At 43.1% G+C, this 13254-nt stretch overlaps 1 protein-coding gene across 2 annotated transcripts; it reads left to right on the plus strand.

Annotated features, from left to right (window-relative positions):
• Positions 1-1173: 1173 nt before the first annotated feature.
• Positions 1174-13250, plus strand: aktip (akt interacting protein). Of its 2 annotated transcripts, none has more exons than XM_088938779.1 (10): positions 1174-1426; positions 2924-3117; positions 6232-6440; positions 7965-8029; positions 8122-8222; positions 9063-9151; positions 9723-9821; positions 10441-10548; positions 11839-11899; positions 12206-13250. In XM_088938779.1, exons 2-10 carry the CDS (start codon positions 3076-3078, stop codon positions 12305-12307), a joined length of 876 nt encoding a protein of 291 aa, XP_088794905.1. In that variant the 5' UTR covers positions 1174-1426; positions 2924-3075; the 3' UTR covers positions 12308-13250. The 2 variants fall into 2 exon arrangements, with proteins under 2 accessions (XP_088794905.1, XP_088794904.1); XM_088938778.1 differs by lacking the exon at positions 1174-1426 and adding an exon at positions 1785-1893.
• Positions 13251-13254: the final 4 nt, after the last annotated feature.

The following is a 13254-nucleotide window of genomic DNA, read 5'->3' on the forward strand; positions in this document are numbered from 1 at the left end:
TCATCATTTATACTACAGATGAGAACAAAATTGTACACTAAACTAAATGAATAAAATTTCCATAAAAGTATTTGAATAGTACACTAATTTTAATATTTATTAAGTACTACCATCTTATAGCCAGACATTAGAAGCTGAGCAAGATAGGCCTGGACAGTACTGGGATGAGAGACCTCTAAAGAAAGGAGGCTGCTGCTGCTGGCGGTGTTAGTGGACCAGTAGGTGGCGCCCTTTCCTCTTGCCCAGAATTTCTGAACCCCTGTGTCAGCATGGTGACCAGGGACAATGCTGTAGAAGAAAGAGGTGCTGTGCTATGGCTGAGTCAGTAATCCAAAGCATTTCAAGTTCTGACGACTTTGCCATTACAAATTCCACAGCACGTTTTCGAAAGAACGGGGGTATTAACCCTGGTGTCCGGGCTAGATCCCACTCCAGGCTTGTACAGTCGGTCCTTCCTACGGATTCTCCTTCATTCCACTTGTGGATGAATTTCTTCGCCAGTGACGCAGAATGTCTGCCACACATCTCCCAGGTGGGTGCTGCACATCAGAGGTGGATGAGATGGGTAATCATTTCAGTAATTCACTTGTTTACTACCTTTACTGTAACCTTATACCATAGAAGCTATATTATATTCTTCCATGCCATTAAGAAGACCTGGAAGACTCTACTGTTAATACAAAGGATAAAGACTAATGTACCGACAAAGAATACCTGGAAGAATAAGCATCACGAGAGTTTCCTGTCTGTAGATGCTAGTGACCTGTAGAGAAAACCAGCAGGGAATGTGAGCTTGATTTGAAAAAGTGATTTATGACAGCTCTTTCTCAATTGTTGTGAGAGGAGTGTGAAACTTGATGAGCCTTGGAAAGAAAGCAGCTTGGAGCACCTCCTTATCATTATCGTGTGATGAAAAAAAGACAAGCACAAACACTGTTTATATAGCACCTTTCAATTCAAACATCCTCAAATCGTTTCAGAGAGTACTATACAATAAAACAGAACACAAATCAGTCTTAAAACAGGAAATAAAGGTAATTGTGATTTACAGTGATGGAACATTGTGCATATAGCATTATTTAATATGAGCTATGTCAAAACCCGGGCTCAATGATGAGTGTTCAACCCAGAAGACGCCGGAAATGAACGAATCGTGCCGTGAACTGCCGAAGCGAAGAAGCCATATTGAATTTTGAATGCGGTTCTGTCATATAAAGCCAGCCTGTGTTATTCCTCTGCTGTTATTCAGGTTTTGAGGGGAGGGTTCTTGTTGGTGGCGTTAAAAATGTCCGACAAGCCACAGAAGATTAAAAACTAGAGTGATTTTATACGCCATTAAGAAGAAAGCAACACTTCCACGTTCGTTTTAGATGCAGTATCTTCTAGGTCTAACGCAGTGAGGATTACTTAAACTGCGGAATAGAAGGTAAGACCATTAACTGGGGATTTTAAAAAACAACGTTTCGGATACTGTGTTCGTGTCGCTTTACATGGGAACCGAGGAGATTCAAGTATTTGATTCTGGTTCTTAGAAGGGCGTTCTTGTGAAAATAACCGTGCTGCACAACGCATTGTATTTTTGTCTGAACCGGGGTGGCTTGATTCTAAATCCGGAGGGTCAGCCAGGCTAAACCTCTTCCGACTAAATAGTATTTAAACTCGACCACCCCTAATGGTAGCGGCGATGTGTGATTGATGCCTCCTTAGCGAATCACGGATAACTGCGCTCGCCCATGTGTCTTATATCAGCCAATTATTCTTCTCGTGTGGGGATGTGGGCGGTGCTGTGTAGTCAAGATCGGTTGAGAGCTGGTTGCGGTATTTGTGTCTGGCAGGGAGAAAGCACTTCTCGTTTGGGCGAAATCGGGGATTTAGGGCTGTGGCGATACTGAGGTGGGCCTCGGTGTTTGTTAACAACTGTCTTCTTTTTTTTGCCTAGACGTGTCTGTCCAACCTTTTCCATTTTATTTGTTTTTGGTTTGCGCTGCACGGTTTTAACCCTGAGGGTGCTGTTCACCTGTCTGGGGTGTTTAGGACTAGATAGTCTAATATTTGGTTTTCTTACTATGTGAATGCATGAATATTCAGATCGTATTAACGTATAACTATAACACTGTAACAGAACTTGGTATAGTAGATCTATAAATTCTCAATTTTCTGTAGGATTTATGTGTGCGTTTTCTGTGATTACTGCAAACAACGCAGGAATGTTGCTGACTAGGACTGACAGCGGATATTGATGCTGGAAAATGCCTTGATGTTTCCTGCTCATTTCGTGTATTTTATCTCTCTCACTTCGCACTCTGCCGCTTCTAAAAAGAAAAAAAAATCCTTCATGCGGTCTCATGACATGGGACCTATCAAATCGTAGACTGTTGTGTGCGCCAGATTTTTTTTAAAATAGCGATACATTTAAAATGCGGTTGCTTTTCCCTGGCGTCTCAGGTTTTTAATTATGCGGGGATGCAAGAAGATGATGGGTTCATTTTTTGCAGTTACAACACTTTTGTTTTCATCCAGAGCCTATGATCTGGGAAGCTCCAGTAAGCGTCTGTGTGGATGATCATAATCGCTCACCACACAAAGGTTAAATGTTTGCTCCGAGTGTGATCTGGTTACACGTGTGTCTAATGAACTTCGATCCCTGTTTATACCTTACCTGTGCATTTCCACTCCGTGTTGACAAGGCCTACTGCAGAACAGCCCCTAGGTAATAGTTTAGATATTTTGACTAGTTGGACAAGTTAAGGCTTTCCAGATTCATGAAACCCATTTAATGACATTTCTGTCGGGTGCCCCAGCTCCAGCTCCCGTTTCCTCATGAATTACTGCCTTACTCTACCCCTTGGTGCTGTCGGCGAGGCAGAGTGAATACCGACAAGCACTCAGACGGGTCACCGGCAGTCTCTGGGCTTGTCAACAGATCGGCTCGCCGGCGTCTCTGCAGCTGTCGCCGCGCTGGAGGTGCGTGGTGCTCCGCGGAGGACTGGGCTCAGATAGCGAGCTCCCAGCGAAGGAGGCGGATGTGAGGCAGCAGCGGGGGAAGCAGAGAAGCCGTACTTTCCCCTCCGTGTGATGAATCCCTTCTGGAGCATGTCTGCAAGTACTGGACGCAAGGTAGGCAAGGCGTACAGGCGAAGGCAGTGCTGCTGCTGCAGTACAGCTCCTGGATTGCGGTGTCTGATCACGGTCCAACCCAACACCCAGTTCCAGACTCGGTGTGAGCCAGTTAAGCAATGAACCTAATTATTGTGTACATTAGACTAAGAGGTTTCTTTACCACTGATTAAATAAAACATTCAATTCACGAAAGGTAATAAAAATAAATCTCAGTACTACTTTAAGTACTCCAGTGATGCAGTTAAACAATTAGACAACCTAATAGCAAGTGTTTGGGGGTAAGAAAAGCAAGATGACACTGGGCCTTCAAGACAGCTCGAGTTAGTCCACCGCGATCTTGAGAAGGACTTGCAGAGACTAGGTGTCCATCAGCATCTGCTTCGGCAGCATTGCTTTCACCCACCCCTGCGTTCAGTGTCTCATCAGGGGAATCCAAGGAGTTTACAGGCATTGTTCACCGTAATGCCCTGTAGCAAAGGCCTGTCTGCCATCTGGATTTCTGGTGATTAATTTTTTTTTTTTAAACCCGTCTTGTCTCTGGCTGTCGCAGAAGATGCTAGTAGGGTACTGATGGTCCCTAACCCCAAGTTAATTTAGGGTACAGATCCTGTAGTTCTGGGTGAAATCAGCTGCTACTTAAACCAATAATTCACAAAAATCTGGAACACAAATGTCTTGATAACTTTTAGGGTACTTTGATAACACATTTTAGGGTATTTTAGTTTTCTCCTCTTAATTTGTCCTCATTCCCTCCACAAGTATGACAGGAATTTCACAGATGTTACTGTGAACCTTATCATATGGTATTGCAGGAATCTAGGTCATCTGGAATCATGCATATTTATAATGGCTTAAGAATGCAGAGCTTCTAATGCTTTAAACAGTGAAGGATTGTTATCGCAGAGTTTGGGATGTTTGTTGGCTTAAGTCAACACGGCAGGACCAGAATTATTTATATTTTTCAAAGCCAGAAACAGGATATCTTCTTCCTCAGCCTGAGCCACACCTGTTTACCTGAAGTGCAGTCATTTCACAGCCTTGGAGAAGACGGGGAATGTGAAACTGAGCATGACAGAAGAGCTAGGACAGTTTCACTACCCTGTAGTGTCAGGGCACTCCTTACAATTTTACTACCTGAAAAACCTCATCAAGTTTACTGGGATGCAGGTTCCCTGATTCAGATCTGCCTAAAGGGTTTGAAAAAGCATGGGTCTGCAAAAATGAGACTCCTCAGCACAAAATGCAGTCAGTAATAATCAGGAAGATGTAGCCAACCTGGAATATACAAGTGATGATGATTACTGGAAGGCTCATGTCAGTCTACTTTTATCTGTACACCGTTTATGGTTTCAGTTGTTGGGTTTTGTTTTAAAAGCAGTGTCGCTGGAGAGCTTCTTTGCTTAAACTCCTTACTGTTTGATATCTTTTCAGCCCCTTAAGAGAAATTCTGACTTTTTAAAAATTTAAACCCACTGTTATATAAAAGATCCTTGGTGTGGGGGACCAGAAAGAAGAAACGAAACATGTTTCTGTAGATAAATCTGTGTTGTGACTACACCTGAGAGAATGTTTGCATGGATAAACTCTGAAGGGCTTAGCTAAAGCAACGATTCAGATTCTCAACGTTCTTTTTGTTACAGTGCATTTTCTTAACCTAAGGAAATCTTGACAGACTTTAATAAACACACAAACAATACAAAACATTACAACAAAACAATATCGGAGCTTGCAGGAAAACAAGAGGCTTTTGGATTAATTGTGTCAACAGAAAAAAAAAGCACTTGCCCAGACTGCCACCGGTTTTGCACCAGCTATTGTAATTTAGCAGTGCGTCAGTCCATAAGCACAGTTTCTGTAAACAAGTAGCGCCAAGTTATTTTCAGGCAGTCTCAGCCCCACCTTGTAAAATATATTCTTTTGAGCAGTAGTGTGATCCACTGACAAAAGACGTCATATCTGATGATGAATCATAACTGTAGAATATCCATTAAGCAGAAGTAGTCAAGAATTCAGTGGCATTCCAGAGGTATCCAGAAGGATATCGGTCGCATTCACCTGAAATTGCTCTCTCTTGGGACACTCCTTAAATATTTGTGGGTAAGTACGGGCTGCGTCTGGAGTGTGTTTGTGACGGGGTGGACCTGGAGCAGTCTTCATCTGGTGCTGAGGGTATAGAGTTGTGCGAATACAATGCATCTACCTGTGTGCTACATTTCTAGAGGAGGAAAAAGTGTTGAACTCCACTGTGTTGCAGCCTGATCCCGCTGTCCTGAATGCGTTCCGAAATGCAGAGGAAAGTTGTTGATCTGCCAGGTCTGATTTGGTTGAACAGTTTTGACTGCAGGCTGTGTCTGTGAGAACATGGAGGCTGTGCGGAAAAGAGCTGATCCCAAATCAACTCCCTCTGGAGTGCTTGTGCGGCCCAGGGTCCCCTTGCAGTAGAAAGAGCTGGCCATCCTTCCTCTTCCTTTCCGGAGTGTGGGAAACAGATGTCTTGGGTCTCCAGGAAGGGACCGTAGACTGTAGTGTATATTCTGCCAGTCAGACCCAAAGAACTGTCGACTCTCATTGTTTTTCTTTTGTATTGATGAGATTTATAATTATGAACAAGAAAACAGCGTAGGAGATTTTTTTACACATGGTATTCTCTTTAAATCATTTAAAAAAGCACAAAAACCAACATTGCAACAGCAAGTCAGAAAAGAGTGAGTGTACTTAGTACTATTAAAGAAAACGCAATGCAAGAAGTTGATCATTGCAAGAGGAACAAAATTTTCAGTCATATCGAGCCATTGTATTTCCAGTATGCAGTTCAGAAAGAAGGCATTTACCCATTTTCTATAAAAGTCTCCATAAAGTTTCTCATAACCACAGCATCATCCCTGGAGCAATTGTTTGAGAACGTTTTGAGTTGACACTGGTCCAGCTTAGAGGGGGGGGAAAAAAAAAACTACATTTCATAAGGAATGATCATGCTGATGAAATTACAGATCACTAAAATACTGAAATGGAGCTCTGGTCCTTTTTTTTGTTTCATTTCAGAAGGTGAAATTAACCCCTCTAATCCTCTGGCAGAACTCGCTGACTCTGCCCTTTCTGAATCCCTGACAGAGGGCCGACGGCGAGGAGAAGAGTGGTCCGGTAGAGCAGAGAGTCAGCCCCACGCGAGCCCCCTACGGGAAGAAGCAGCTGCCCTCCATTCCGAAAAACGCCGTCCCCATCACCAAGCCCGTCTCGCCCGCCGCGTCCTCGCAGGCCTCCAATGGCACGCACGCTTCTTACGGGCCCTTCTATTTGGAGTACTCTCTGCTTGCAGAGTTGTAAGTCAGACGGCTGTTTAAACTCCCTGCGCGTGCGCACGCGTCGTCCTGTGATAAGTGCGCTTGTGTGAACTGGGGGGAATGCAGCACAGAAATTGCTCCTGAGGATGGATGAAGCACAGGGTCATGGTGCTTTGGAGCTGGGGGCCACACGCCTGCTGGGTCTCGGTCCAGCTGAGCTTCGCTGCCTCCTTGAAGCCTCAGTGGAGTTAAGAAGTTGCCTGCTTGGAATATTTGCAAATGTGTTTTCAACTCGGGAGTTTGGGATTTTATTTGTGACATAATGTACAGAAGGGACTCGACATTCACAAGAGTTGGGTGCATAAAAGCATTGAGAATAGCCAAGTTCACTAATATACATTTTTTTTATTCTTACACGAAATACTGCTATTTACACTTTTCAGTTTAGAAAACTGCTATCACTGTACTTGACAGTTTTCACTTGAGTTTTCAGAAACCATTATTTGTCTCCGTTTCTCCTTTTGCTCTATACGTCCAGCCCTATACCTTTTAACTGCGGTACATTAAGCATAGTCTGTATGGTTAAAAGACATAAGTATTCCTCCTTCATATTATAATTAAAGTTCTAGTGCATCAGCTTTAACTTAATTTAACAACATTGATCAAGTAAAAGAAATGGTAATCACAAGCCTATACTAATCAGCTAAAATAAACTTCTCTGCGTGAAGCCTCGACGTTCTCTCTCTGTCCTGTGATGATCACACCACACTGTGATGAAACGGGCAGTAAAACTGTCCGAGAACCTGTAAAGTTGCCTCCTGTCTGTCATCCCCCCCCCCACTGTCAACGCAGCACTGAGCGTTTGTTACAGTACAGAAGCAAGACCCCGTTAACATTTGGATGCTGGGTAGTGGGTACTTGGGCAGAGGAGAGGTTCACTCACCAGCTAGATTCCTCTCGCCCGTCGAGTCTGTCGCGCAGGTCATTTGAAAGTTGTGGTTAACTTTCAGCTCGGTTTCACCCCACACTGCTCTTCCATAGAAGACTCCTGTCGGCCAGACAGAATTGTGACAAAGCGAATTCGCGAATGTGAAGCTCCCAGGTGTCGAAACCCTCCTGTAGCTAAAAGGGGGGACTCTTAACATATCTAAGAGCTGAAAAAAGTTCAAAAGAATCCTATTATTAAGGGTTCAGTGGTGTAACAGTTTGGCTGGAACAACTCCACAGGTCTGCTTATTGAAGAGCCAGGCAGAACACAGCCCTGGATTTGTCTCTGTTTAGCCGTTTGGTACCATCAGGTCTGTAAGCCTGCTGTTCTGGCCCTACGTGAACATCTGTGGTTGTAAACTTAGTAGCAGATTAAAGTTGGTAATGGCTCGGGTTACTGCAGCTGCTGTCCTTTTGTGCTCCTAATTCTTAGGGTGACAGTGTACCCTGGTGATTTCTATAGCAAGTGTGTACTTTTTAACAAAGTGTTGATCAGCTCTGTCCGCAGTTAAGTGCGCACCTGTTGCGTTTAGGGATGTAGATCGATAACGCATTGTTTCTTGTCATGGTCTGAAGCACTCTGGTGATAAAGCAGAAACTCCCTGGGATATATGTGCAGCCATCCTACAGATCAGCATTGAGTAAGAGCTTTTTATATTAATTTCTTTCTAATAACCATGCAAAGAGAAATGGCTTTATTTGGTTTTTAAAAAAAACAACCTTTTTTTTTCAGTGTGGTTTGGAGTTATTTTCATAAGGCATGGCCTGTACCAGGACGGAGTTTTCAAATTCACGGTGTACATCCCAGACAACTACCCCGATGGAGATTGTCCTGTAAGTGATTTAACATTTTTGCTCTGTACAGTTGATGGAGGTCCTCTGTCTCTGTGCCCCAAATCCAAGCAGAAGCTTCTCCTTCACGTGGAGTAAATATCCATGGAGAAAGAAAATTCAAAGCAGGATTCTGTAATTGATTGCTCAAAATTAAAGGGGAACTGCAATGCTATTTTTATATTTCGGGATAGGAAAGAATCAGCATTGATGAGTGCATTTTAAACCACAATAAAAGTAAAATTTAGGTTTTAAGAATAACTTGTAAACCCTTCAAACAGTGTACATCACAAAGTAGACTAAATTTCCAGGTGTGGGCAGCGCCATATTCTGCAATTCAGAACTAGACACCAAAGCTTCTGGTGGCGTGTTGTGGCCCTATTACATTGTAAACAAGCAGCTTGTGAATACATCTCTTTTAATCTAATAGAAATATTGTTTTTGATTTCAAGAGGGTTTTACCTACAAATACTGCATGCGGATCACATTGGAACATTTCTGCGGTGAAATGTCTGCTGCACAACTTGTATTTATACATTCGTACATCATGTTAGTCATTATTGTGACTAGTGAGCAGGAAGGGCTGCATCTCGTCGCAATTCATGGGAACTTGAATGCGAGTTGGAGACAACATGGCGACTTGCCGTCCTGTCACAAAGTTCATGATTTCATGCTTGATTCGAAATTTGTGAAATGTTTATCGTCAATGAATTTATTTTGTTACTGGGAGTTAATAACCGGTCTGAGAAACTGGGGCTGCAGTTCCCTTTCAAGGGCATGTCTGCGCAGTCACATGCAGTCGAGTGACTGCATCTCCGACCCTGTCCTGTCTGTCTGTTCCAGAGGGTGGTCTTCGATATTCCAGTCTTTAATCCTTTAGTGGATCCTGTCTCAGGGGAGCTGGACGTGAAGAGAGCTTTCACAAAGTGGAGGTCAGTCAGTTGCCCTACTTCTTCGCTGATTTATGCATCCTCAACATTGCCTACTTCGAAGATCTTATCTGAAATCCTTTATTTTCTCAGTGGCAGACCTGCACTGATATAAGTATTACTATTTAGTAATGGAGAGCAAAGTTGAATGTTTATGATAAGTTACATTATTTCCAGCAAACCAACAAATTTAATTAATCAGCAGTGTGAAGTTCAGCAAGAACAGGAAATCTTGTTGGGTGTTTGCCATATTATAATATCATGTACACATTATGTAAGATTATTATATTTTTCATATGGCCTGAAGAATGCAGGCAGTATGGAGCCGATGCTGTCATCATGTGTTAGTCCAACGATAAATATTGTTTAACTGAACTGTGAACACAAACCAGAGGGCATTTGAAACGTGGAAGTGCATTTGAAACTAAGATCATGTGGGTTTTTTATTTGTTTTACACAAGAAAGGTTTAGGATAAGATACTCTGCTGTGGTGTGGAAACCAATACCCTTATTTCTCCCATGAAACGCCTCTCCCCAGCTCATCCCCTGCTCTGTTCTGTGTGTTCCTCTGCAGGCGGAACCACAATCACATCTGGCAGGTGCTGATGTACGCACGCACTGTCTTCTACAAGATCCAGACCCTGGAGCCGCTCAACCCCGAAGCTGCAGTCCTGTGAGTCTCTGCAGCATCTTCTGGCTTCCTCAGCCAGCCAGCCAGGGGTGCCCTTCCTGGGATGTGCGGGGGGGGGTAAAACAGGGTGCCAATTGTGACTTCAGCCCTGGATCCTGGTGGGTGTGTTGAATTGACAAGCTGTCTGAAAGAAGAAAGTCCATGACCAGCTTGGCCGTTGCAGTGAGGATATCGATTGGTAGTATCAGCTGAAATTTGGCTATCTAGGCAAACGTATCCAAATGAGCCGGCTTGCTGGGTTATGTAGAGGTTTTCCTTGTTGATGGTTGTTTGGCTTGTGGGAGATAAAAGGTGATGTGATGGGACAGTCATGCCCTCTGTCAGACTGTGCAGCCTGTCGTGAGGGAGCTTTGTTTAAAGAAAGCTTACACAGCTATTGCTGTGCCTCTGGCACTGACTGAGTGCACCATCTGGGAGGCATCGGTTGCATTTGATACAAAAATACCCTGCAAGTCAATGAGGGCCTGGAGCCTCTTCATCTGTCAGTACGATCTGGATTCGTGAGCAGTTCACACACATTAGCAATAGTGAGGCACTTCAGGCAGGGCATGTAAGGTGTGCATGTAACCTGTTCTGATGTCTTCTGCATGTGTCTTTGTAGGTACGAGAAAGATATTCAGCTCTTTAAAAGCAAAGTGGTGGAAAGTGTGAAATTATGCAACAGCCATCTTTTCGACCAGCCGAAAATAGACGACCCGTTTGCAATAAGGTCAGTAAACGGTGCTTCTTTTTTGTTCCGAAAGCTGTAGACTTTAGCTCTGGATTTAATCACCCTCCGGGGGCATAAATCTGGGATATCCTTCTCTAATCGAAGTGTTTGTAAAGCAAACATTAACATAAATTGGTGGTTCTGTAGAATTTCTAATAGTATGCACTACTCCAAATTTTGCTACTTTGCCATTTTTTTATCTATTAATTTATACTGATGGGGGGGGGAAAGAAATGCAGCACCTCCTCCTCCTCCTCCTCCTCCTCCCCCTCCGGTCTGCATGGAACAGGCTCAAGAGTGACTCATCCATGAAGAGGACCTGATGCCACTGCTGACGAGTCCATCGCAGCCTCTGTCTGGCCCAAGCCAGTTGGGTGTGATGTCTAGGAGGTGTGAGCAGAGGGGCTCTGACAGATCACCTTGCTCTAAGGCCAGCAGCATGGAGCTTCACTGCCCTGTCGCTGATGAGGGTATTGTGTCTGCCAGCAGTTTCAGCAGCAGTACTGATGGCAGATCTGAAACGATCTCATATGGACCAGTCTGATGTGTCAGTCCTGCTCTGGTGTGGTCACTCATGGGCAACCGGATCTTGGACGGTCATCTGTCCTGCTGGTCTGCTGAAACCTTCTCTGCAGTCAGACACAGTGGAGCGTCTTACTCCGTAGTGTCTGGCAACGCTGGCACATTACATGCCTGCCTGCAGCATGTCAATGGCCCTCTCCCTTGCTTCTGGTGACATTCGCGGCACAGAAAACTGACTAAGTGTGGCCTTTTTCTTGCAGTGACCTAAGCTTTGAATTAAGGCCTTTTTAAAGGTGACCTGATCAGGCTTTGTTCCACCTGGACCTCGTTGGGTAAAAGTGCACCTAACGAGCTTTCGTGTGATTGGCAAGTTGCAATGCCTCACTGCACAAGTTGTATTGCTTGTCAGAGGGCTTAAAGCAAATTGACAACTTTTTGTGAAAGTACATAAGCTATAACTAGTATTCTCATTCTAGGAAATGTTGTTTCTTTTTTCCATCAGTATATATTGAGCTTATATCTCAAAATTTCCTTTCTCGTATAAAAAATGCTTCAGTATATTCCAGCATTTGAAAAGCGTTAAAACTGTGTAATCAAAGTCTTGCGAAGGGGTGAATTTTCATCTTCATCTAGTTGGCTTTAATATTTTTAAATAATGGGTGAAATTGCTGGTTTTTATCTTGACAAAAACCACACACTTGGCTCAAGTTATTTGCCATCTTACTGTTTGCCCTCGTTTCGATTAAAAAAAACCCTTTGTCGGTACAGCTTCTCCCCATGGAACCCCTCTGTGCACGAAGAGGTGCGAGGGAGGATGTTCATGCACAAAGTGAGTACTTGAAATTTGTTCTCCGCTCGATTTGGATGCATTTTTACTGCAGGTGTATCGCGAAGCTGGCTTCTCAGAACAGGTTTGAATTTGACCCATTCCAGGGATCAGTTTACCTCAAAGGAGGGTAATAGTCTCATGGGTTTCTTTTGTATGCTGGCTGCTGTAGAGGGGAGGGTTGCTGGCAGTGTTGAAAGCAAGGAAAATAAGTAAAGATAATGCTCCCATAAGACAAGTTGATTTTATTCGCCGTCACCCAGGAGTGGAGTGATTAGGTCTGTTGTGTGACATTCTGTTGTTGCCTAGAGACGGCCTGAGGATCACCACAAGGGGCTGCAGGTGTCAGGCCTCTCCTGGGTGAAGCCAGGATCCACACAGCCCTTCAGCAAAGACGACAACACACTATAGACATGAGCCCGCGCCTCTGCCTCTCCACCACCAGGGGGCGGAGTGATCGGGAGGCATGCAGGCTTGCATTTTGCTGTATAAGATTGGTGTAAATAGTGTCACAGTCTGATGTGGATTTTTTTTTAACATAACATGCATACTTCACTTTAAACAGCACTTGGCTGGATTTATTGAGGACAACTGTGTACAGCTTTGTAAAACATTTATAATTTGTCCTTTTTGTTTTTTTTAGGTTTTGATCAAAGTTAGTTTTGATTTTAAATTGAGGATTTATTCAAGTTCTGTAGCAGAACAAATGGACAGGTACATCATCTGTGAATGCAAACATTTGTTGTGCCCATGATTGTGATCATTATGAGTTATAATTATGAGTTGAATTATGAAAAACAGCATTAACGGTTTTTGGTTTTTAAGGATGTGCTGTAAGTTTTGGTTTTCCAAATTCAGCCATACTGTGTATTTCATGTCTTAAATAGTTTTAATATATATTTGCAGAGGAAAGTAAATACTATTTTAATTCAAATACTGTACTGACATTTAAGTAATCATCTACCATAAATTAGTGGTGGCAGTTTATGGTTTATTCTTCATGATATCTTTTGAAGTTTCTGGTGTGTAAATATGCTAGTGGACTTTGTACATAACTTGTTTACTGTCTGTCCATCTGAGGGGTATAGTTTTGCTGAAACTCATGTTTTCAGTCCACTTTATTTATAGATGGCTGGAGGTTTTCAGAAGCAGGCACTGGTCTGACCTAATTAGGGAATTTTGCAGCTTGCATAACATTTGTTTTAAATTGGTAAAAGCACTTGATTGATCAACTCTTGGTTAATTTTTTTAAATTAAATACTTCAAACCATTGTCCACAGTTGATGCTGTGCTGTATAGAGAATATTGTTTTTAGAACGTTTCCTTTGAATGACAATAAAAGCAGTTGAGTGAATTTC

Source organism: Atractosteus spatula, chromosome 21, assembly GCF_055471065.1.
Source record: "Atractosteus spatula isolate fAtrSpa1 chromosome 21, fAtrSpa1.hap1, whole genome shotgun sequence".
Taxonomy (NCBI): domain Eukaryota; kingdom Metazoa; phylum Chordata; class Actinopteri; order Semionotiformes; family Lepisosteidae; genus Atractosteus; species Atractosteus spatula.

What these genes read in the sequence shown, in the direction of transcription:
- aktip (XM_088938779.1), top strand. Translation starts at nt 3,076, where the DNA reads ATGAATCCCTTCTGGAGCATGTCTGCAAGTACTGGACGCAAG. An exon ending in AGAGCTTTCACAAAGTGGAG is followed by an intron (nt 9,152 to 9,722) that starts GTCAGTCAGTTG and finishes GTTCCTCTGCAG; the next exon opens with GCGGAACCACAATCACATCT. An exon ending in GACGACCCGTTTGCAATAAG is followed by an intron (nt 10,549 to 11,838) that starts GTCAGTAAACGG and finishes TTGTCGGTACAG; the next exon opens with CTTCTCCCCATGGAACCCCT.